At 36.1% G+C, this 26908-nt stretch overlaps 1 protein-coding gene and 1 long non-coding RNA gene across 2 annotated transcripts; both read left to right on the top strand.

Annotated features, from left to right (window-relative positions):
- The first annotated feature begins 989 nt into the window (after positions 1-989).
- LOC113077909 (uncharacterized) lies at positions 990-2330 on the top strand. The gene is made up of 4 exons (XM_026250172.1): positions 990-1168; positions 1321-1632; positions 1742-2053; positions 2190-2330. Exons 1-4 carry the CDS (start codon positions 1120-1122, stop codon positions 2219-2221), a joined length of 705 nt encoding a protein of 234 aa, XP_026105957.1. The 5' UTR covers positions 990-1119; the 3' UTR covers positions 2222-2330.
- Positions 2331-10058: 7728 nt separating this feature from the next.
- On the top strand, positions 10059-10866 carry LOC113077920 (uncharacterized). Its single transcript, XR_003281409.1, has 3 exons — positions 10059-10233; positions 10386-10697; positions 10807-10866. It is a non-coding gene; the product is annotated as an uncharacterized LOC113077920 (long non-coding RNA).
- Positions 10867-26908: the final 16042 nt, after the last annotated feature.

Below are 26908 nucleotides of genomic sequence, written 5' to 3'. Positions count from 1 at the left end.
ACCCAGAAACATTCTCAAAAAAATCATACATAATTATTTAATGCATGATTAAATAGCAAAATAAATAACTAATACTAAAATAACACTGGACTAATTAAGCTATTCTAAACTGTTTTATAGGATCCACATATTTTACATGTTAAACTAAAGCTACCTTTTTGAACAAGTAGCTTTCTAACAAAGTATGGATATATGATATTTTTAAATCAATATGCTCAAGATTAATTAGCCTTGGCATAAGTAGATTTTGTTTATTCATCAATGCAAATTTACTGCAACTGCTGCTATGCAAATTGAATGGGATGTGGATAATAAACAAAAACATATTATGAAATTATATTAAATTTATATTAGTTATATTAATTAATTCATTGTGTATTTATTTCTATGAATTATTAATGTTATTCTGCATTTATATAAATAAGGCTATTATATATATATATTATATAAGGCTATTATAAATAAATTATATTATTATTATTTGTGAGTTGTGCACTATTCATACATTGGATTATTTTATTTATTACAGTTTTTCTTTCACTTTTGTAAAGTGAAAAGTTAATACAAATTGTATTTGATTTTTTTTTTTATTTAGAGCAGTGAATAACTGCTATTAAAATATAATAGGGTATCACTGTTTATTACTGATTTTAAAGGTTACTGAACTCTTGAAATGATTTGGATATACAGTTCAAACAACACAAGATTGGCCCCTCTGTATTAATCGTGGCCCCTCTTGTGCCCCCCAGTTGAAAAAATCCTAGAATCGCCCCTGCGCTTATGTCCTTGATAATATTAGGCCTACTTCTAGCTGTGTGTGTCAGGGATCGTTATTCAGTAAAATCAATATCATGATTTATGTGTAAGCAAGCTATAAATACGGATTTCTATTGTATGGTTTTATATAAGGCTAGATATAAAGCGAGACGCGAAACTGATTCTTCTGTCACTGATTGGCTGGAGAGTTTTTATCTGCTTGACTCAGCACAAGTGATACACTGTGTTTATGACAATGAAACCTTGGTAAACGCCATTCTGTCGTGTTTCTTGAAGTCAAGTTCATTTTTTTTCAGACATTAACGGACCAGCCTCTGAGCGGATCTCAAACGGTTGAAGAAAATGATTGACGGGCTTGTTTTGTTCTGTTTATTTTTTTCTCCTCTGATCGGTGAGTAATAAATGTATTTATGGCCTCGGTGTTAGCAGGCTAGCCTACAGATTAGCTAAACTAATATCTTTTAAAACATTTAAGGATTAAGGGTTTCAATTATCTGAATTTTATATGACGATTTACATTTAATTTTGATTAAATAACTTTAGGCGCTGAGCCGCATGAGATCGTGTCAGCGATGGAGGGAGAGTCGTTCACTCTCCGAACTGGTTTCACTGAAAGACAGGGCGATCAAGACATCGAGTGGAGGTTTGGATCGAGCAGGACTTTGTTAACCAGAATAAAGTCAGGAAACATCATTACATTCAGTCACACGGTATTCAGAGACAGACTGCAGCTCGACAGACAGACTGGAGATCTCACCATCACAAACATCGATAATGAACACACTGGAGTTTATGAACTAAGTATCGATCTCGGACAGACAGAGTTGCAAAAAATATTCATTGTCACTGTTTATGGTGAGTAGCCTATTCTACAGATGCAAACTGTACTTAATGTTATATTTATGTAACCTGCTGTCAGTTGTGCATAGTCTTGGATTTATTTATTTATTTATTTACTCTCCAGCTCCTGTGCCTGTTCCTGTCATCACCAGATATTCTCCTCAGTGTTCATCATCATCATCATCACCATCATCATCATCAGAGTTGAAAAGTGTGCTGTTGTGTTCAGTGGTGAATGTGAGTCACGTGACTCTCTCCTGGTACAAAGGAAACAGTTTATTGTCCAGCATCAGTGAGTCTGATTTCAGGATCAGTCTCTCTCTTCCTCTGGAGGTGGAGTATCAGGATATAAACACATATAGTTGTGTGATTAACAATCCTGTCAGCACCCAGACCACACATCTGGACATCGATCAACTCTGTCAGACATGTTCAGGTAACAGTGATATCAGCGTTTCTTCACAGATACCTTGAAACACTAAGAGCTAGATATGTCAAAGTCTATTTGAAAGAGTTTGTTTAATGCAGTTTCTACAGACTTTGTTTACAGAAGTGCCTTCTTCTTTCTACAGACTGTGACAAATGGAGTCAAAAGGAGCTGTGATCCGATTGGTCGTCTCTGCTGTGGTGGATGTGACATTTTATAATGCAGTGTTTCTTAATCTTTTTTTCTGCCATGACATAGTTTAGATAAGTATCACACAGCATACCACTAAGCACTAAAAAAAAGTTAGAAAGGGGGAAGTTTTTTTTTTTATAATTAAACAGTGTATCATCAGAGTTGGCATTTTGGCTTTATATATGATCAGACACTTGCACCTTGCCCAGATAGAGTTAACAAGACTTTTGAAGAGTGAATGATGTAGGTATTTAGTTTGTATGATCAAGAAAGTTGTTAATAAAGTGCTTCTTATGGAAGATGTGTTTTTGTAAATCGCATATTTGGTATATTTTGTTTTTGTTTTTCCATTAACTGGCAAATTCTGGATGCTTGGAGATCAAGGTGCTCCCATAAAGGCCAGTCAAAGCTCATTATTTAATAGTGCTGAAGGGAGATTCATAGAGCTGGATCAGACTTACACTTACCATCATAAACACCAGACTCAGAACTTTATAAACTAATCACAATTATTGGTAATAAGAAGACAAACCAGACATTCAATGTTAATGTTTGTGTTGTGTTACTACTCACTGGTCATTAAACAGAAATACTGGTGTCCATACACTTTATATATATATATATATAACACTGTAAATACTAAACATAAACTGAAACAAAGAAAACATATTTGTACTCACAACATTATAAATGACATCTAAGACAAATAAAGGAATATACAAAACATTAACACTTTTACCGTTTTTACCCGGTAACCAGCAGTAAGATGGTCAGGAGCACTAACATGTATCTGAATTCACGGCTTGTCAATCAGTTTGTGCTAACACTTCCAGGTTAAGTTAATCAGGAGGGGTCACATGACATTCAGTTTAGTCAAACTGGGAGTACAATGAAAATAAAACACAATACCAACAACATTCTGAAGTTAGCACACACAAAGTTATACGCTTTTAAATTATGAAGTCATGAAAGTATAAAAAATAAACACTGACCCCTGAAATCACAAATATGTCATACATAACAGACCTTACAGCGTCACCTACAGGTGAGTATTAGAGTTTTTTTATTTTTATTTAAAAATAAAAATAAATACAAGTGAATACAAGTTCTGATTAAAATAAGCATGTGAATGCTTGCTTACGGATGTTTGGTCAGGATCCATTGGTGTCATATTTTGAGACACTGGGAATACTATCAGCATTATTTTTTAAGGGAACCCTATTGATTTCACTGAGAAACGTTGGCGTCAGCTAGAAGCCAAGGATATTGACATTAATGATATTCTCATTATGTCGGGGTATGGTTTTCAATTGAAACTGCTAACGTAATAGAATTTACTTTACACTATTTAGACATTTCTGAGCACTTGTTTCACAAGCACTGTTAGGTTTATTAAGTAATTTGTATAATGGTCTCTCTGAGGGCTAAGCCCCCCTCAGGATGAGATCTTAGAACCACCCCTGAATGTGACACGCAAGACTGCAACACCTTCAGATGCATGCAAAATCTGTCAAATGTGACAAGGTCAATTCGGCTTATTTATTATTATTATTATTTTTTGACATTTTCTCTTATTAATGATTGTCTTTCTCTATCATGTAGCACACGGCTCATAGACTCGGCTCTGTGTGTGCTGATGTCTGCTGCTGCTGGACCTTTTTGCCTGTGGCATAATGTAAATCTGTGTGGAAATGAGGTGTCTAAATTTCTTGTGAAGACTGAGAGAGTTGTGCTGTTTTAACATGCCTGACATGATTATTCAAACAACACTTCACTCAAATTTATCCGTTAAACTAAATATGCCTAGACCTGCTGCTAAAGCTTTTCATAAGAGTCAAGCTGAAGATAGTTATGCAAATTTGAACGTGGGAAACAATTCTCCAGTTAGCATTCAAAAATTTGCCTTTAAAATTCACTTTATATATATATATATATATATATATATATATATATATATATATATATATATATATATATATATATATACATTTTTTTTTTTTTTACCTCATTCAACTACAATAAAAAAAAAAACAACCTTAACACTGGTCGCCCCCATAAATGTATATATTTTTTGTTTCACATTGCTGATAATTAATGGTGAATAATTACATTATTGATTAATTTCAGTTTGCTAATTATATTTATTATAGCTTGCCATCAAAACTATGCATGAAAAGAGTTTTTTAAGCAAATGAAATTAAATGAAGCTTTACATTTATCTGTTTGTTTTTCATTTGAAGAAATCCTTAATTTTATTTACATTTATTTTGAAACATAAACAACAGTTTAAAATGACAGATTTCCTTAAAAGTAGATTCATTTGTTATTTTATTGCAAAAGTAATTAATTGTTATGAAATGCAATAAACTGAATAAGCCGAAAATAAACTGAAAAAAAGTGGCCCTTTGAACATTTTCATCTGTTGTGTGCATGTGTGTCAATTACAAAAACTTTTTATTGGAGTTTTGAGCCTCTCATTTTTTATAGCTCATTTAAGAGTTAATAATCAATATAAGCTATTTATATTTCACAATTATATATATTTTTACCTTATTACCTACCCCTTTCTTTGCCATAACAACCAGTCAGCAAAAAAAAAAATCTGTGATATCTATGAGTCACTATAAAGAATCGACTCATCAAGCCATTCGTTCGGGAGTCAGACTACACGGCCATAGACTGTGGTTTACCTGTTAGTTCTGATTCACCAAAACGAACCGACTCATAAAACCATTATTCGGGAATCAGACTACACTGGTGATTCAGTTTCAAGGCAAAACACAGTCACTTGTCGCCATCTCCTGGAGTAGTGTAGCTAACCTGCAGAAACAGACACTAAACAAAATAATTACAGTGTTTTGCAATCGCTAATACACATTTGTCAAAGCGTATGTCAGGCTTCTGCTTTGTATGACCATTCAAGTGGACTTTCAAATATGCGCATTATTATTATTATTGATATTATTATTATTATTTTGCCACACCTGTCACAGTTAAATGTTTTTTTTTTTTTCTCCATAATGAAACGCAGGTGGCTTTTAAAAGTGGTTTCATATGAAAAACTCGTCCCGCACTGATCACACGTGTAAGGTTTCTCACCAGTGTGGATTATCTCTAGTGTAAAACATTTCACATTGATCACACGTATATGGCTTCTCTTCACTTTGAGGGTCAATAGTGGTTGGTCATGCTAGACCTCTCAAACTTTGTAGCCACATTAGTCTACTATAAATAAAACTGATTTGAACGTGTACCTCACAATCACTGATTATGTGAGTTAATGTCAAATACAAAGAGTTCCATTGTTACAACCCACTGGGGTTAGTTGTAACACTAGCTGGGGATAGATGTACGTAACAATAAAAGGTAATTTGGTGAAACAACATCCCCACTTTCCAAATGCAGTAACTTTATTGAAGAACAATGTTAACAAACACATCCTGGAAATTAAAAACTCAAGACTATACAAAATTGTTGTGTGTGTTGTAGTTTGATAAAACTTTCATCCTAACACTATATCAAATTTGAGTGAGTGTGTGTTTAGTGTATTTCCTTTGGAACTTTAAACTTAAAACCATAACACATTTGTGTGTGTGTATGTCAGTGTGTGTGTGTGTGTGTGTGTGTGTCTGTATAGTATAGTATATTTGTTTTGGAACTTTAAAGTTAACACTAACATTCTGTGTGTGTGTGTTGGAACTTTAAATTTAACACTATAACAAATTGCTGTGTGTGTCAGTGTGAGTGATTGTATAGTGTGTATCTCATAAGGGTTCAGTCAGTCTCACAGTTGTGACAAATGTAGATGGCTGCCGCTGGGGTGCAGGCTTCGTGGACCCACAACTGACAAGAAACACACTTGATCCAAACGTCTTTTGACCGAGAGTTTCCAAAATGTTCCATGCACATAATCCAGAAATTCTCATCACCAGATGAATCAGAACACTCTTGGTCTTTGGACTTGGGCTTTTGCTTGTTTTCTCTGTTTTCTTATTTTGTCCCTTTCCCAGACACCAATCTCTTTTTTGCCCTTTTTCCAGTGTTCCTAATTTTTTCTGCCATCTGTCTCGTGTGATGGTGCATAGTCGCACTCTTGGAAAATGTCTGGATTGAAAGGCCATATGCCTGTACATCTAAAACCATCTTGTATGTTGTCTTGGGTTGCAGCATTAGGGAATGCGGTACTGACCAGGCCTGGGATGTCATATATTGACATGGTTTTTCCAGGATTCATTGTCATCCATGCATCACTGGCTGTGGGTTCAGTCAGTCTCACAGTTGTGACAAATGTAGATGGCTGCCGCTGGGGTGCAGGCTTCGTGGACCCACAACTGACAAGAAACACACTTGATCCAAACGTCTTTTGAACGAGAGTTTCCAAAATGTTCCATGCACATAATGCAGAAATTCTCATCACCAGATGAATCAGAACACTCTTGGTCTTTGGACTTGGGCTTTTGCTTGTTTTCTTATTTTGTCCCTTTCCCAGACACCAATCTCTTTTTTGCCCTTTTTCCAGTGTTTCTAATTTTTTCTGCCATCTGTCTCTTGTGATGATGCATAGTCGCACTCTTGGAAAATGCCTGTACATCTAAAACCATCTTGTATGTTGTCTTGGGTTGCAGCATTAGGGAATGCGGTAGTGACCAGGCCTGGGATGTCATATATTGACATGGTTTTTCCAGGATTCATTGTCATCCATGCATCACTGGCTGTGTTGATCCTCTTCTTGAATGGACCATAGACACTACGATAAAGGGACTGTAGCTTATGGGAACAGTTGGGTGGTAAAGACAGCAGAACTATTCCATTTTCTTTTGCATATGTGATTGCCCTCACTGAAAGATGAGTGCTATGGTTGTCCAACAACAGTAGCGCCTTCCTTTCAATACTGACCTTATATGCTTAACAAAGTGTTGCAGGAAGACAAGGAAACCCTCCTCCTCCATCCAACCAGAGCCATTTTTACATCCAACACTCCCTGGTGGTCCACTGCACAGGAAGTGGTCTTTGTGTCGTGCACATGGAAAGACAAAGACTGGAGGAATGACATTTCCCGGTGCATTCACAGCACAAGCTACAGACTGTGGGTTAACCCATAGTACAGATCAGCTGCCTCCTTCAGATATTCAGTCAAGAGCTCTTCCTGTGCCTCACTGAAGACTTTCTGACTACTTTGGTAGCCTACACGAGGCTCCTCACTTGAACCTTCTTCTCTAAGCTTCTTTAAGGCTTTACAATACCTGTACAGTGTAACATGACAGATGGAATAGGCCTAGGCGACTGATCTCACTGATTTTCCTTGCCTGACTTCAGTTGCAGACTTTCTCAAAATGTCTGCAGGAACACCCCTGTCTGTCTTACGCTTCGACTGCCTAGGCATGCTAGAAAAAAAGAGAAAAGTAAAAAAAAAAGAAGAAGTTTCTGAATCATTATAAGGGGTTTGAGTGTCACATTTTTGATGAACTGTTACAACTATCCCCAACCCAACTCTTTCAGCATGTGGGTTTAAAGTTAGCATTATTGTCTAGCATCAAAATTAAACTAGAGAAATGGCTACTTAAGACTATGTAAGTATTTTTTTTAAAATCTACAATACAATGAATGCTAAAAATCTCTGTTAATAAAATTCACAATCTTGCTCACAGTCACATTCCACTTCTCCTGTAAGCCTAAAATGGAGATTGGAATGGAAGATATGGATGACATCACCATAGGTTGTTTCTGATTGGTCGAACTGAGAGTGTTACAACTGACCCCATGTTACAACACTCCCTGGTCTCCTACGTTGTTTTAATAATAATAATAATAATAATAATAATAATAATAGTGTTCAGGTCTGATGTTTGTGATGGTCAGAGATCCAGTCTGTTTTTCCAGCTTCAGTCTGTCTTTAGATATTTCACTGGGATCAGGATATTTACCAGGATCGTTCATTTTAGCTATGACTTCATCATCCATATTATGTACAATGATGTACAGTACAGATGAGATATTAGAAGCTTATATAAAGTTAGTCCCTGAACTTAATTTATTCTCCCTGAATGCTACATGTTCTTGTGCAATGCTGAAATACATTTTGTGTCATAGTTTACCAATAAACTATTTGTTTATGAGCTCAATCCGAGTCCCTTAATACACTAACATTTTGGCAGCTAGTATATTTACAAAATGCAGTAGCTTTGTAAGTATTGAATTGAATGTCGGTAATGCAAGTAAACAGATTTGTTGCATTGTCTCTTGAATATTAAGTCGAAATTTCTACAAAGCATGCAAATTATGTCTAGTCTGCTTCTTTGGATTTATGTTCATGAATGTTAAATGAATCGACACAACTCAGCAAACAAACATTGATGCTTCACAAAGACTGAACAAATGGCACAATGCATGAATTATATTTGGTGTTTTCATTTAAATGTACTATTTATTAAACTTTTTGGTGGGCATAATGTTAGAAGGGCATGCTGAACAACAGCAGTCATCTAATGAGTTTGATGGTAGTTTATGACAAATAGGCCTACTTTTATTAGACATATAGCTGCACCCTGAATGTGAGCAACGCTAACTAAACCGGAGTAAATAGAAAGTCTGACCGACTGATACTGGCTTACTGCAGTTTTTTTTTTTTTTCTGTTCTGTATAAACATTAGGAAATTCGTTCGAGGAAATTCGCAGACAGTTTTCATGTAAAATAGTAACACTCAGAATATTACAGACCATCAGCGCCCTCTAGTGTTCATCAGCGCCCTCTAGTGTTCACTACTAAACACGCGCAGAAACAAATAGAAAGTGAAAGTGAAAGTCGTGACATTTGCCAAGTATGATAACCAATACTTTGAATTGGTGCTCTGCATTTAACCCATTCATGTGCACACACAGCAGTGAGAAGTGAACACACTCCCAGAGCAGTGGGCAGCTATAGATCCAGCACCCGGAGAGCAGCTGGAGGATCCGTGCCTTGCTCAAGAGCACTTCAGCCATGAGTATTGAGAGACCTGTTCATTCACAGCAGTCTGATTTATTATTGTTTCTATCTATAGAAAAATGATTCATGTATGTTTAAAAACTGCTACTGATAACGCATAGCCTATGTTAAATTAATATACAAATAAAAAAAGTGTTACTGACCCTCCACGAGTAATAAACCCCCCCCCCAAATGAAGGTATTATTCATCATACTGATTCCACTTCTGATCGCGTCTGAACTACAACAACATTGAGTCAGTGCACTGATGATGGACTTATCAAACCTCCCGAGTCACGTGGTTTCTCCAGAACGCGGGTGTGTCGCGTCATTACAATCTGCTATTTCGAAATGTTCCAAAGTCGAACATGGCGAGATCAAAATTATATAGTGCTTCTTTTTTATTCGAGGCTTGTCATATTCTGCATAGTCTTAGTCAGTAAGATAAATGCTGCAAATTGAACTTTAAAAAATAATTGAGAAAATATGTGATTAATTGTTAATGGTAATCCATTTTTATTGCGAAAAAAAAATATTATACCTTGCAATAAAGGTAAAAAAATAATCCAGTACACACATTCAGCATAATTCTAAAATTAATTTAATTTGCACTCTGAGTCAAAGCCACACACAATTCAGGCGCTTATGTCCTTGATAATATTAGGCCTACTTCTAGCTGTGTGTGTCAGGGATCGTTATTCAGTAAAATCAATATCATGATTTATGTGTAAGCAAGCTATAAATACGGATTTCTATTGTATGGTTTTATATAAGGCTAGATATAAAGCGAGACGCGAAACTGATTCTTCTGTCACTGATTGGCTGGAGAGTTTTTATCTGCTTGACTCAGCACAAGTGATACACTGTGTTTATGACAATGAAACCTTGGTAAACGCCATTCTGTCGTGTTTCTTGAAGTCAAGTTCATTTTTTTTCAGACATTAACGGACCAGCCTCTGAGCGGATCTCAAACGGTTGAAGAAAATGATTGACGGGCTTGTTTTGTTCTGTTTATTTTTTTCTCCTCTGATCGGTGAGTAATAAATGTATTTATGGCCTCGGTGTTAGCAGGCTAGCCTACAGATTAGCTAAACTAATATCTTTTAAAACATTTAAGGATTAAGGGTTTCAATTATCTGAATTTTATATGACGATTTACATTTAATTTTGATTAAATAACTTTAGGCGCTGAGCCGCATGAGATCGTGTCAGCGATGGAGGGAGAGTCGTTCACTCTCCGAACTGGTTTCACTGAAAGACAGGGCGATCAAGACATCGAGTGGAGGTTTGGATCGAGCAGGACTTTGTTAACCAGAATAAAGTCAGGAAACATCATTACATTCAGTCACACGGTATTCAGAGACAGACTGCAGCTCGACAGACAGACTGGAGATCTCACCATCACAAACATCGATAATGAACACACTGGAGTTTATGAACTAAGTATCGATCTCGGACAGACAGAGTTGCAAAAAATATTCATTGTCACTGTTTATGGTGAGTAGCCTATTCTACAGATGCAAACTGTACTTAATGTTATATTTATGTAACCTGCTGTCAGTTGTGCATAGTCTTGGATTTATTTATTTATTTATTTACTCTCCAGCTCCTGTGCCTGTTCCTGTCATCACCAGATATTCTCCTCAGTGTTCATCATCATCATCATCACCATCATCATCATCAGAGTTGAAAAGTGTGCTGTTGTGTTCAGTGGTGAATGTGAGTCACGTGACTCTCTCCTGGTACAAAGGAAACAGTTTATTGTCCAGCATCAGTGAGTCTGATTTCAGGATCAGTCTCTCTCTTCCTCTGGAGGTGGAGTATCAGGATATAAACACATATAGTTGTGTGATTAACAATCCTGTCAGCACCCAGACCACACATCTGGACATCGATCAACTCTGTCAGACATGTTCAGGTAACAGTGATATCAGCGTTTCTTCACAGATACCTTGAAACACTAAGAGCTAGATATGTCAAAGTCTATTTGAAAGAGTTTGTTTAATGCAGTTTCTACAGACTTTGTTTACAGAAGTGCCTTCTTCTTTCTACAGACTGTGACAAATGGAGTCAAAAGGAGCTGTGATCCGATTGGTCGTCTCTGCTGTGGTGGATGTGACATTTTATAATGCAGTGTTTCTTAATCTTTTTTTCTGCCATTACATAGTTTAGATAAGTATCACACAGCATACCACTAAGCACTAAAAAAAAGTTAGAAAGGGGGAAGTTTTTTTTTTTATAATTAAACAGTGTATCATCAGAGTTGGCATTTTGGCTTTATATATGATCAGACACTTGCACCTTGCCCAGATAGAGTTAACAAGACTTTTGAAGAGTGAATGATGTAGGTATTTAGTTTGTATGATCAAGAAAGTTGTTAATAAAGTGCTTCTTATGGAAGATGTGTTTTTGTAAATCGCATATTTGGTATATTTTGTTTTTGTTTTTCCATTAACTGGCAAATTCTGGATGCTTGGAGATCAAGGTGCTCCCATAAAGGCCAGTCAAAGCTCATTATTTAATAGTGCTGAAGGGAGATTCATAGAGCTGGATCAGACTTACACTTACCATCATAAACACCAGACTCAGAACTTTATAAACTAATCACAATTATTGGTAATAAGAAGACAAACCAGACATTCAATGTTAATGTTTGTGTTGTGTTACTACTCACTGGTCATTAAACAGAAATACTGGTATCCATACACTTTATATATATATATATATAACACTGTAAATACTAAACATAAACTGAAACAAAGAAAACATATTTGTACTCACAACATTATAAATGACATCTAAGACAAATAAAGGAATATACAAAACATTAACACTTTTACCGTTTTTACCCGGTAACCAGCAGTAAGATGGTCAGGAGCACTAACATGTATCTGAATTCACGGCTTGTCAATCAGTTTGTGCAAACAATTCCAGGTTAAGTTAATCAGGAGGGGTCACATGACATTCAGTTTAGTCAAACTGGGAGTACAATGAAAATAAAACACAATACCAACAACATTCTGAAGTTAGCACACACAAAGTTATACGCTTTTAAATTATGAAGTCATGAAAGTATAAAAAATAAACACTGACCCCTGAAATCACAAATATGTCATACATAACAGACCTTACAGCGTCACCTACAGGTGAGTATTAGAGTTTTTTTATTTTTATTTAAAAATAAAAATAAATACAAGTGAATACAAGTTCTGATTAAAATAAGCATGTGAATGCTTGCTTACGGATGTTTGGTCAGGATCCATTGGTGTCATATTTTGAGACACTGGGAATACTATCAGCATTATTTTTTAAGGGAACCCTATTGATTTCACTGAGAAACGTTGGCGTCAGCTAGAAGCCAAGGATATTGACATTAATGATATTCTCATTATGTCGGGGTATGGTTTTCAATTGAAACTGCTAACGTAATAGAATTTACTTTACACTATTTAGACATTTCTGAGCACTTGTTTCACAAGCACTGTTAGGTTTATTAAGTAATTTGTATAATGGTCTCTCTGAGGGCTAAGCCCCCCTCAGGATGAGATCTTAGAACCACCCCTGAATGTGACACGCAAGACTGCAACACCTTCAGATGCATGCAAAATCTGTCAAATGTGACAAGGTCAATTCGGCTTATTTATTATTATTATTATTTTTTGACATTTTCTCTTATTAATGATTGTCTTTCTCTATCATGTAGCACACGGCTCATAGACTCGGCTCTGTGTGTGCTGATGTCTGCTGCTGCTGGACCTTTTTGCCTGTGGCATAATGTAAATCTGTGTGGAAATGAGGTGTCTAAATTTCTTGTGAAGACTGAGAGAGTTGTGCTGTTTTAACATGCCTGACATGATTATTCAAACAACACTTCACTCAAATTTATCCGTTAAACTAAATATGCCTAGACCTGCTGCTAAAGCTTTTCATAAGAGTCAAGCTGAAGATAGTTATGCAAATTTGAACGTGGGAAACAATTCTCCAGTTAGCATTCAAAAATTTGCCTTTAAAATTCACTTTATATATATATATATATATATATATATATATATATATATATACATTTTTTTTTTTTTTTACCTCATTCAACTACAATAAAAAAAAAAACAACCTTAACACTGGTCGCCCCCATAAATGTATATATTTTTTGTTTCACATTGCTGATAATTAATGGTGAATAATTACATTATTGATTAATTTCAGTTTGCTAATTATATTTATTATAGCTTGCCATCAAAACTATGCATGAAAAGAGTTTTTTAAGCAAATGAAATTAAATGAAGCTTTACATTTATCTGTTTGTTTTTTCATTTGAAGAAATCCTTAATTTTATTTACATTTATTTTGAAACATAAACAACAGTTTAAAATGACAGATTTCCTTAAAAGTAGATTCATTTGTTATTTTATTGCAAAAGTAATTAATTGTTATGAAATGCAATAAACTGAATAAGCCGAAAATAAACTGAAAAAAAGTGGCCCTTTGAACATTTTCATCTGTTGTGTGCATGTGTGTCAATTACAAAAACTTTTTATTGGAGTTTTGAGCCTCTCATTTTTTATAGCTCATTTAAGAGTTAATAATCAATATAAGCTATTTATATTTCACAATTATATATATTTTTACCTTATTACCTACCCCTTTCTTTGCCATAACAACCAGTCAGCAAAAAAAAAAATCTGTGATATCTATGAGTCACTATAAAGAATCGACTCATCAAGCCATTCGTTCGGGAGTCAGACTACACGGCCATAGACTGTGGTTTACCTGTTAGTTCTGATTCACCAAAACGAACCGACTCATAAAACCATTATTCGGGAATCAGACTACACTGGTGATTCAGTTTCAAGGCAAAACACAGTCACTTGTCGCCATCTCCTGGAGTAGTGTAGCTAACCTGCAGAAACAGACACTAAACAAAATAATTACAGTGTTTTGCAATCGCTAATACACATTTGTCAAAGCGTATGTCAGGCTTCTGCTTTGTATGACCATTCAAGTGGACTTTCAAATATGCGCATTATTATTATTATTGATATTATTATTATTATTTTGCCACACCTGTCACAGTTAAATGTTTTTTTTTTTTCTCCATAATGAAACGCAGGTGGCTTTTAAAAGTGGTTTCATATGAAAAACTCGTCCCGCACTGATCACACGTGTAAGGTTTCTCACCAGTGTGGATTATCTCTAGTGTAAAACATTTCACATTGATCACACGTATATGGCTTCTCTTCACTTTGAGGGTCAATAGTGGTTGGTCATGCTAGACCTCTCAAACTTTGTAGCCACATTAGTCTACTATAAATAAAACTGATTTGAACGTGTACCTCACAATCACTGATTATGTGAGTTAATGTCAAATACAAAGAGTTCCATTGTTACAACCCACTGGGGTTAGTTGTAACACTAGCTGGGGATAGATGTACGTAACAATAAAAGGTAATTTGGTGAAACAACATCCCCACTTTCCAAATGCAGTAACTTTATTGAAGAACAATGTTAACAAACACATCCTGGAAATTAAAAACTCAAGACTATACAAAATTGCTGTGTGTGTTGTAGTTTGATAAAACTTTCATCCTAACACTATATCAAATTTGAGTGAGTGTGTGTTTAGTGTATTTCCTTTGGAACTTTAAACTTAAAACCATAACACATTTGTGTGTGTGTATGTCAGTGTGTGTGTGTGTGTGTGTGTGTGTCTGTATAGTATAGTATATTTGTTTTGGAACTTTAAAGTTAACACTAACATTCTGTGTGTGTGTGTTGGAACTTTAAATTTAACACTATAACAAATTGCTGTGTGTGTCAGTGTGAGTGATTGTATAGTGTGTATCTCATAAGGGTTCAGTCAGTCTCACAGTTGTGACAAATGTAGATGGCTGCCGCTGGGGTGCAGGCTTCGTGGACCCACAACTGACAAGAAACACACTTGATCCAAACGTCTTTTGACCGAGAGTTTCCAAAATGTTCCATGCACATAATCCAGAAATTCTCATCACCAGATGAATCAGAACACTCTTGGTCTTTGGACTTGGGCTTTTGCTTGTTTTCTTATTTTGTCCCTTTCCCAGACACCAATCTCTTTTTTGCCCTTTTTCCAGTGTTTCTAATTTTTTCTGCCATCTGTCTCTTGTGATGGTGCATAGTCGCACTCTTGGAAAATGTCTGGATTGAAAGGCCATATGCCTGTACATCTAAAACCATCTTGTATGTTGTCTTGGGTTGCAGCATTAGGGAATGCGGTAGTGACCAGGCCTGGGATGTCATATATTGACATGGTTTTTCCAGGATTCATTGTCATCCATGCATCACTGGCTGTGTTGATCCTCTTCTTGAATGGACCATAGACACTACGATAAAGGGACTGTAGCTTATGGGAACAGTTGGGTGGTAAAGACAGCAGAACTATTCCATTTTCTTTTGCATATGTGATTGCCCTCACTGAAAGATGAGTGCTATGGTTGTCCAACAACAGTAGCGCCTTCCTTTCAATACTGACCTTATATGCTTAACAAAGTGTTGCAGGAAGACAAGGAAACCCTCCTCCTCCATCCAACCAGAGCCATTTTTACATCCAACACTCCCTGGTGGTCCACTGCACAGGAAGTGGTCTTTGTGTCGTGCACATGGAAAGACAAAGACTGGAGGAATGACATTTCCCGGTGCATTCACAGCACAAGCTACAGACTGTGGGTTAACCCATAGTACAGATCAGCTGCCTCCTTCAGATATTCAGTCAAGAGCTCTTCCTGTGCCTCACTGAAGACTTTCTGACTACTTTGGTAGCCTACATGAGGCTCCTCACTTGAACCTTCTTCTCTAAGCTTCTTTAAGGCTTTACAATACCTGTACAGTGTAACATGACAGATGGAATAGGCCTAGGCGACTGATCTCACTGATTTCCCTTGCCTGACTTCAGTTGCAGCCTTTCTCAAAATGTCTGCAGGAACACCCCTGTCTGTCTTACGCTTCGACTGCCTAGGCATGCTAGAAAAAAAGAGAAAAGTAAAAAAAAAAGAAGAAAAGGTTTCTGAATCATTATAAGGGGTTTGAGTGTCACATTTTTGATGAACTGTTACAACTATCCCCAACCCAACTCTTTCAGCATGTGGGTTTAAAGTTAGCATTATTGTCTAGCATCAAAATTAAACTAGAGAAATGGCTACTTAAGACTATGTAAGTAATTTTTTTTAAAATCTACAATACAATGAATGCTAAAAATCTCTGTTAATAAAATTCACAATCTTGCTCACAGTCACATTGCACTTCTCCTGTAAGCCTAAAATGGAGATTGGAATGGAAGATATGGATGACATCACCATAGGTTGTTTCTGATTGGTCGAACTGAGAGTGTTACAACTGACCCCATGTTACAACACTCCCTGGTCTCCTACGTTGTTTTAATAATAATAATAATAATAATAATAATAATAGTGTTCAGGTCTGATGTTTGTGATGGTCAGAGATCCAGTCTGTTTTTCCAGCTTCAGTCTGTCTTTAGATATTTCACTGGGATCAGGATATTTACCAGGATCGTTCATTTTAGCTATGACTTCATCATCCATATTATGTACAATGATGTACAGTACAGATGAGATATTAGAAGCTTATATAAAGTTAGTCCCTGAACTTAGTTTATTCTCCCTGAATGCTACATGTTCTTGTGCAATGCTGAAATACATTTTGTGTCATAGTTTGCCAATATCTATTTAACATAAAACCAGTTGTTTGTGAGCTCAATCTGAGTCCCTTAGTACACTGACATTTTGGCAGCTAGTATATTTACAAAATTAGTAGCTTTGTAAGTATTGAATTGAATGTCGGTAATGCAAGTAAACAGATTTGTTGCATTGTCTCTTGAATATTAAGTCGAAATTTCTACAAAGCATGCAAATTATGTCTAGTCTGTTTCTTTGGATTTATGTCCATGAATGTTAAATGAATCGACACAACTCAGCAAACAAACATTGATGCTTCACAAAGACTGAACAAATGGCACAATGCATGCATTATATTTGGTGTTTTCATTTAAATGTACTATTTATTAAACTTTTTGGTGGGCATAATGTTAGAAGGGCATGCTCAACAACAGCAGTCATCTAATGAGTTTGATGGTAGTTTATGACAAATAGGCCTACTTTTATTAGACATATAACTGCACCCTGAATGTGAGCAACGGTAACTAAACCGGAGTAAACATCAATAGAAAGTCTGACCGACTGATACTGACTTACTGCAGTTTTTTTTTTTTTTTCTGTTCTGTATAAACATTAGGAAATTCGTTCGAGGAAATTCGCAGACAGTTTTCATGTAAAATAGTAGGGGAGACCGGGGATGGTTGTAACACTTTTTTCTTCAACGCCTAAAATTACCTTTTTCTTTTGGCTACAAGTCTAAAACTTCTAGGCAAAGTACCCACATGTTTATACTACAAATGGCAACAATTTAAATGTATTCAACTATATCACAGACTTTGTGAGATGATGACAAATACAAGGTGGTCCTTTGTTACAACCTACCCCACTACTGGGGTAGGTTGTAACACATACTGGGGTAAGTTGTAACAGGTAGACAAAATATACAAAAACTAAGGGTACTCCAAGTGATTTGACACAAAAACAGTTTTATTTTAAATGAATGACTGCAACAATAAATATGTGTGAATATGGGGAGTGTATGAGCATATTGTGTGTTTTTGTGCATGTGTGCCTTTGTGTGTGTGCATGTCTGTACGTGCACATTCATATGTGTGTGTGTGTGTGTGTCTGTGTTCTTGTTTTTGTGTCATATCAGGACACAACTCAGTATAATGACATGGGTATGACACAGGTATTACAAGGAGAGGGAGACTTATGAGGACATAACCCATGTCCCCATTTTTCAAAACACTTATAAATCACACAGAAAGAGTTTTTTTTGAGAAAGTAAAAATGCACAAAGTTTCCTGTGAGGCTTAGGGTTAGGTGTAGGGTTGGTGAAGGGCCATAGAATATACAGTTTGCACAGTATAAAAACCAATACACCTATGGGATGTCCCCACTTTTCACAAAATGTGTGTGTGTGTGTGAGCAAATTAACAGACGTATGTTTATCCCCACTCCAGAGAATGAACAAATGAAATGCATTCTTTACCAGTCACAAGTTCTAGTAATTCTGTAGAATTGTTAAAATCACAAAAATGTTCTTGGTTGTATGTAAAGGGATGGTTGTAACACTTTCAAAACACGTGTTACAACCTACCCCTTCACTGTCACCCATTGTTTAGCAAGCTGTATTAGCAAGGTGCTTTGAAATTGGCAGAAGGTTGATACACCATTCTTTACTAGAGAAACTACAGTTTGACCTGATATAACTCATACAACATTATCTACAACGGTAGAAGTACTAAACAAAATATTATCTTGTTAATTTTTTTTACTTTCTGACCTCAGAATTAGATTTTCTGCTGTAGCTTAAGGAGAGACAGCAACACAGACTGGAAAACCTCCATGTGGGATTGTAAAGGAAGCCTGATGAAACTGAAATTGTCACATGACTCCTATCTTGCCCCTGATTCATGGAATTGGTAGTGTTACAACTCTCCCCGTGTTACAACCATCCCCGGTCTCCCCTAACACTCAGAATATTACAGCGCCCTCTAGTGTTCATCAGCGCCCTCTAGTGTTCACTACTAAACACGCGCAGAAACAAATAGAAAGTGAAAGTGAAAGTCGTGACATTTGCCAAGTATGGTAACCAATACTCTGAACTGGTGCTCTGCATTTAACCCATTCATGTGCACACACAGCAGTGAGAAGTGAACACACACCAGGAGCAGTGGGCAGCTATAGATCCAGCACCCGGAGAGCAACTGGGGGATCCGTGCCTTGCTCAAGAGCACTTCAGCCATGAGTATTGAGAGACCTGTTCATTCACAGCAGTCTGATTTATTATTGTTTCTATCTATAGAAAAATGATTCATGTATGTTTAAAAACTGCTACTGATAACGCATAGCCTATGCTTAATTAATATACAAATAAAAAAAGTGTTACTGACACTCCACGAGTAATAAACCCCCCAAAATGAAGGTATTATTCATCATACTGATTTCACTTCTGATCGCGTCTGAACTACAACAACATTGAGTCAGTGCACTGATGATGGACTTATCAAACCTCCCGAGTCACGTGGTTTTTCCAGAGAGTGGGTGTGTCGCGTCATTACAATCTGCTATTTCGAAATGTTCCAAAGTCGAACATGGCGAGATCAAAATTATATTGTGCTTCTTTTTTATTCGAGGCTTGTCATATTCTGCATAGTCTTAGTCAGTAAGATAAATGCTGCAAATTTTCTTTAAATTGAACTTTAAAAAGTAATTGAGAAAATATGTGATTAAATAGTGAAATTGTTAATGGTAATCCATTTTTATTGCGAAAAAAAAAATTATTCCTTGCAATAAAGGTAAAACAATAATCCAGTACACACATTCAGCATAATTTTAAAATTAATTTAATTTGCACTCTGAGTCAAAGTCACACACAATTCAGGCGCTTATGTCCTTGATAATATTACTTCTAGCTGTGTGTGTCAGGGATCGTTATTCAGTAAAATCAATATCATGATTTATGTGTAAGCAAGCTATAAATACGGATTTATATTGTATGGTTTTATATAAGGCTAGATATAGGGATATAAAGCGAGACGCGAAACTCTTCTGTCACTGATTGGCTGAAGAGTTTTTATCTGCTTGACTCAGCACAAGTGATACACAAAGTGTTTATGACACTGAAACCTTGGTAAACGCCATTCTGTCGTGTTTCTTGAAGTCAACCCTCATTTTTTTCAGACATTAACGGACCAGCCACTGAACGGATCTGAAACGGTTGAAGAAAATGATTGACGGGCTTGTTTTGTTCTGTTTATTTTTTTCTCCTCTGATCGGTGAGTAATAAATGTATTTATGGCCTCAGTGTTAGCAGGCTAGCCTACAGATTAGCTAAACTAATATCTTTTAAAACATTTAAGGATTAAGGGTTTCAATTATCTGAATATTTAATATGACGATTTACCTTTAATTTGGATTAAATAACTTTAGGCGCTGAGATGCATGAGATCGTGTCAGCGATGGAGGGAGAGTCGTTCACTCTCCGAACTGGTTTTACTGAAAGACCGGGCGATCAAGACATCGAGTGGAGGTTTGGATCGAGCAGGACTTTGTTAACCAGAATAAAGTCAGGAAACATCATTACATTCAGTCACACGGTATTCAGAGACAGACTGCAGCTCGACAGACAGACTGGAGATCTCACCATCACAAACATCAATAATGAACACACTGGAGTTTATGAACTAAGTATCGATCTCGGACAGACAGAGTTGCAAAAAAAATTCATTGTCACTGTTTATGGTGAGTAGCCTATTCTACAGTCTACAGATGCAAACTGTACTTAATTTTATATTTACGTAACACCCAATACCTACTGTCAGTTGTGCTTATTCTTGGATTTATTTATTTATTTACTCTCCAGCTCCTGTGCCTGTTCCTGTCATCACCAGATACTCTCCTCAGTGTTCATCATCATCATCATCATCACCATCATCATTAGAGTTGAAAAGTGTGCTGTTGTGTTCAGTGGTGAATGTGAGTCACGTGACTCTCTCCTGGTACAAAGGAAACAGTTTATTGTCCAGCATCAGTGAGTCTGATTTCAGGATCAGTCTCTCTCTTCCTCTGGAGGTGGAGTATCAGGATATAAACACATACAGTTGTGTGATTAACAATCCTGTAAGCACCCAGACCACACATCTGGACATCGATCAACTCTGTCAGACATGTTCAGGTAACAGTGATATCAGCGTTTCTTCACAGATACCTTGAAACACTAAGAGCTAGATATGTCAAAGTCTATTTGAAAGAGTTTGTTTAATGCAGTTTCTACAGACTTTGTTTAATGAAGTGCCCTCTTTCTACAGACTGTGACAAATGGAGTCAAAAGGAGCTGTGATCCGATTGGTCGTCTCTGCTGTGGTGGATGTGACATTTTATGATGCAGTGTTTCCTAATCTTTTTTCTGCCATGGCATAGTTTAGATAAGTTTCTCACAGCATACCACTAAGCACTAAAAAAAAAAAAAAGTTAGAAAGGGGGGAGTTTTTGTTATAATTAAACAGTGCATCATCAGAGTTGGTGTTTTGGCTTTATATATGATCAGACACTTGCACCTTGTCCAAATAGAGTTAACAGAGTGAATGGTTTAGCTATTTTGCTTGTATGATCAAGAAAGTTGTTAATAAAGTGCTTCTTATGGAAGATGTGTTTTTGTAAATCGCATATTTGGTATATTTTGTTTTTGTTTTTCCATTAAAGCTCCAGTATGCGATTTTTGTAATTGACCACAAGAGGGCGCATTTCCAACAATAACAAAGGCGAAGCTTGATGACGCTATGAAGCAGGTGACGATGGGAGATGTCGTTTTTAATGCGTTTTCAACATAGCAATGTATCTAAATTGGATAAACGAATCATGATCACGGATGAGGTAATTTATTCGTTTTTGTATTACCTGTATATCTGATCGTATTATTTTATGTCATCATAATTAATGAACTGCAAGGAACGTGAAATGTTATACTATATGTAACCCCTCTCTCCCGGGTCCTCTCTGACGCTCCTTGCACTCGCTTTGAGTGGGGCTCGAACACCGGTTTTCGGCATGGGAGGTGGACGCACTAACAAGGAGGCTAAATGTCTACAGCCACTAGGGTCTGTCGCTAGTGCGTGTCTTGAGATCGGGGAGTGAGGTTTACCTGCACAGCACTACTCGCTGGCCTCCGTTACATATATTTTCCCGTTACAACTTACAGCTATTTGTTAAATGATTTGTTGGGTTAATGTTGTGCAGTGTTACGTGTTTATGGTTAATGCCGTGTTGTTTAACGTGCTCAAACCAATCGTTCTAAAAGTTAATTTGAACGAACATTTGTAAGTAATGACTAAATATATTTTTAACAACACATATCCGATTGTATTTAATTGTACTGCCATAATCTCGGTCACCACACGTGATAAAAATCCTTACCTTAGTACAAAGAGCAATATAACTTTGTTTATAAGTGCTATTATTGAAACTGAAACAGTCCATTTGCCACGTTATGTTATTTTCTCACAGGTAACATTATTGATAAAAAATGCTACAGTGACAGAATGTACAGGCATGTGGTGTAATTCATATCTATTAAAATCATCTTTACTGTAACTATTACGTTACTTGTACAATAACAAAATAAATAATTGATTTGCTTACCTTTCTATCAATACATTTGCGAGAGCAGAGTCTCTGTCAAGTCCAAGATTTTTGCGCAGCTCTCTCCATCTCATAAACGCCTGGCCGATATTTATCCTGGTTTTATTCCTCCGTTTGTCACACAGTCTGCGTGTATCCGAATATGGATGCTTACGTTTTACTGGCACTTCAATACTCGCCAAAGAGTAATCGTGATCCATAACAACGTCAACCAAACCACATGCGTGGCTATAACATAACCACCACTTCCGCATTTGACCATGTGATATTAGGTGGAACATCACATGGTCTACACCAGAAAAAAAGTATAGAGCGGACATTGCGTCACTGAGAGGCGACATTTCTTTTCCGGGACGGCCAGTTATCTAAAATCGGAATTTCTCTGAAAGAAAAAATCTTTGGAGACTTTTGAGATATTGTAAGTACAAAACTGGAGGAAATATATCACACTGTGCAAGTTATTTTCGGAAATTTTATAACAAAATTCCTACATATTGGAGCTTTAACTGGCAAATTCTGGATGATTGGAGATCAAGCTGCTCCCATAGCTGTCATAAAGGCCAGTCAAAGCTCACTATTTAGTAGTGCTGAAGGGAGATACATAGAGCTGGATTAGACTTACACTTACCAACATAAACACCAGACTCAGAACTTTATAAACTAATCACAATTATTGGAAATAAGAAGACAAACCAGACATTCAATGTTAATGTTTCTGTTGTGTTACTACTCACTGGTCATTAAACAGAAATATTAGTGTCCATACACTTAATATATATATATATATATGGAACACTGTAAATACTAAACATAAACTGAAACAAAGAAAACATATTTGTACTCACAACATTATAAATTAAATCTAAGACAAATAAAGGAATATACGAAATATTAACACTTTTACCGTTTTTGCCCGGTAACCGACAGTAGCATGGTCAGGAGCACTAACATGTATCTGAATTCACGGCTTGTCAATCAGTTTGTGCTAACAATTCCAGGTTAAGTTAATCAGGAGGGGTCACATGACATTCAGTTTAGTCAAACTGGGAGTACAATGAAAATAAAACACAATACCAACAACATTCTGACACACAAAGAAATACACATTGTGAAGCCATACAAAAAAATAAATATTAACCCCTGAAATCACAAATATGTCATATATAACCCATAACTGAACTAACAGCGTCACCTAGAGGTGAGTATTACAGTGGTTTTTTTTTTCTTTTGTTGCTCATATTTATGTAATAAATGTCTAAATGTCTTCCATTGGTCAATTACACCAATCACAAATAAGCAGGCACTAATCTATTACAGCGATAACATCCAGCAGCGCAGTCTGAGACATTCCCTCCTCCTCCCCAGGTCCACGTGTCTAGACCTGCTTATGCGCAGGTACTTTCACAGATTTGTGAGAGACGCAGGTTGAGCAGTGGTGGTGTTTCGAAAGGACTGTTCTACAGAACCAGAGGCTTGGCACATGAGTATAACAGAGAGATATGCAAGTCTCGCTGCCAGCATCAAACTCAGAATACAGGGAGGGCAGGAACAAACATAATACTCACAATGAACAAGACAAGACCACAAGGAAAGCCGCAGGGGGGGGGAAATGTAACGAGGCAAAACCTATTGGGAATCCTTTTTTTTTTTTTTTTTTTTTTTTTGACATTTTCTCTTATTAATGATTGTCTTTCTCTATCATGTAGCACACAGCTCACAGACTCGGCTCTGTGTGTGCTGATCTCTGCTGCTGCTGGACCTTTGTTGCTCGTGGGATATGTCAATTTCTGTGGAAATTATGTGTCTTAATTTATTGCGAAGACTCAGAGAGTTGTGCTGTTTTAACATGCCTGACATGATTATTCTAACAGTTGGCACTTCACTCAAATTAACTGTTTGAATAAATGTGCCTAGACCTGCTGCTAAAGATAGTTATGCAAATTTGAACGTGGGAAACAGTTCTCCAGTTAGCATTCAAAAATTTGCCTTTAAAATAAAATAATTTTTATCTCATTCAACTACAGTGACAAAAAGTTGTTGTCCCCATAAATGTAGTTTTTTTTTTGTTTTTTTTTCACATTGCTGATAATTAATGGTGAATAATTAACTTTTTGATTAATTGTAATTCAATAATTGTAATTATTACGGCTTGCCATCAAAAACTATGCATGAAGAGAGTTATATATATATATATATATATATATATATATATATATATATATATATATATATATATATATATATATATATATATATATATATATATATCACTGAGTCAAAGCTGAGTTTCTACTACTTGCTAAAGTTTTTTGTCTCACACTGATGAATCAGCTGCTGATGAAGGACAAACCATTTGGCAAATGCTTTTTTTAAATGCTATTTTGGATAAAATTATGTATTATTTTACTATTTTATGGTTTGTTTTCAGGCTAATGAAGTTAAATGAAGCTTTGCATTTATTTTACATTTATTTTTATTTATTTTGAAACACAACTGTTTAAAATGATTAATTTAGTTAAAAATAGATGTATTTGTTTGGTTGTTTATTTATTGTAACATTGAAATATTGTTATGAAATGATCTGTTATGCGGTAAACTGAAAAAGCCTCGGTTTGAAACCATTTGGGAAATAAATCACGTGCTTCAGTTTCACACATTATAGTTCAGTGGTGGTTGGACCTCAATCTGACAGTCAACAATTGTCAATTATGATGCAAGTAAACATTTAATATTTGACAAGGGTTTACTTTAGAAATTTAAAATGACTGGCTTGTCACATTTCACTGTTTTTAATTTAAAATTAATATAGGCTATAATCACTCAATCACAAAAAAAGGGCTTAGCTCCCAACAACGTCTGGGCGCTACAGAACAAAAACACAGTAAAACACAGTCACTTGTCGCCATCTTCTGGAGTATTTATGTAGCCTGTAAAAACGGACACTGAACAAAATAATAACAGTGTTTTGCAATCACTGAAACACATTTGTCAAAAACCTTTTTCAAAATGTTTCAAACAATGAGCACAACAACAGTTTATGTGGGCTAAACTGTAGATCATTTAATTGCTTTTGCACAAATGGCTTGAATTCAGTGGCTACAGTACATCTTTCAGTTCACATGAATTATTTTCCCACTCATACATAAAAAATGGCCAAACTCTATGTACCTACATGCCAATTTCAAAATGAACAAGACATCAATTTTCTAAATTCTACAAAAGAGTAGAGGTGTAGGTGAGACCTCGGCATCCTGGCTAAATTTGCTCATTGACCTCTGATCATCATGGCCTCCTAACAATCACCATATCTACTGATTGGCTTCATCACTCTGTCTCTAATACATTATTGAAATATATTCTGAATTAAAAAAATGAAATCTTTGAAAAACCGAGTTGAACAACTAGAGTTACAGTAGTATTTCAACTTCATTAGGGTTTTTCTCATTGTGCTAAGACATAGGTTAATGAAACTGGGATCCAGCTGATCTTCATCACCACTTTTTCAGCACAGCAGAAGTCTCCTCTTGCAAATGTCTGCACACTTTTTAATTTGTTTCACACATTTTAGGCAGGAAATTTGATCTCACTGTGAAAATTTTTTTTTTTTTTTTGATAATGTGTATTTGTCCTGTCTCATGCTGCAGCTGGATAGGAGAGATTCATATAGAAGATATCTGTTTTTATTGCTTGACATTATTGCTTGACATTATTGCGAGGATGCAGCATTGTGCTCTAAAGAGTCAGACCTGAATAGGAACTTCTTTGTGTTCGGACATCTGTGAATGCGTAAAGAAGATGATAAAACTCTTCCCACATGGAGGGCAGTGATATGGTTTTTCTCCAGTGTTCTCAGATATTCTGAACCGGCGGAATCTCTTTTCACAGTGTGAACACTTGTAAGGTTTTTCTCCAGTGTGGACTCTCTGGTGCAGTTTCAGTTCAGCATTTGTAACAAAAGTCTTCCCACAATCAAAGCACATATAATCCTTCACACCGCTGTAACTTTTCTGGTGTCTTTTTAAAGTATCTCACTGACTAAAACTCTGTCCACACAAAGAACACACGTGAGGCTTCTCCTGTGTATGAACCTTCATGTGGTTCTTCAGGGAACCTGACCAAAAAAAGTTCTTTCTTCGCACTGATCACAGTTGAATGGTCTTTCTCCAGAATGAGATCGCAGATGTGATTTGAAAATGCCACTCTGTCTGTAATTCTTCCCACACTGGTCACATGGGCTTATACTGTAAATGACAGGAAGTGACCCTGACCAACAGAGAAAACCCTCTTTGTTTTTAAACCCTTAAACACATACTGTACCTCAGGTCTCTAGGGACCTTAGTATTCCTCAATATATCTGTAAACAATATAACTTAAATAATTAGAGTTAACTAGAATTAACTAAATAATTAAATAGGTGAA

This window comes from Carassius auratus, unplaced genomic scaffold, assembly GCF_003368295.1.
Source record: "Carassius auratus strain Wakin unplaced genomic scaffold, ASM336829v1 scaf_tig00023534, whole genome shotgun sequence".
In the NCBI taxonomy this organism is placed as follows: domain Eukaryota; kingdom Metazoa; phylum Chordata; class Actinopteri; order Cypriniformes; family Cyprinidae; genus Carassius; species Carassius auratus.
Note: the sequence above shows the minus strand (reverse complement) of the source record. Positions and strands in the feature narration are given on the sequence as shown.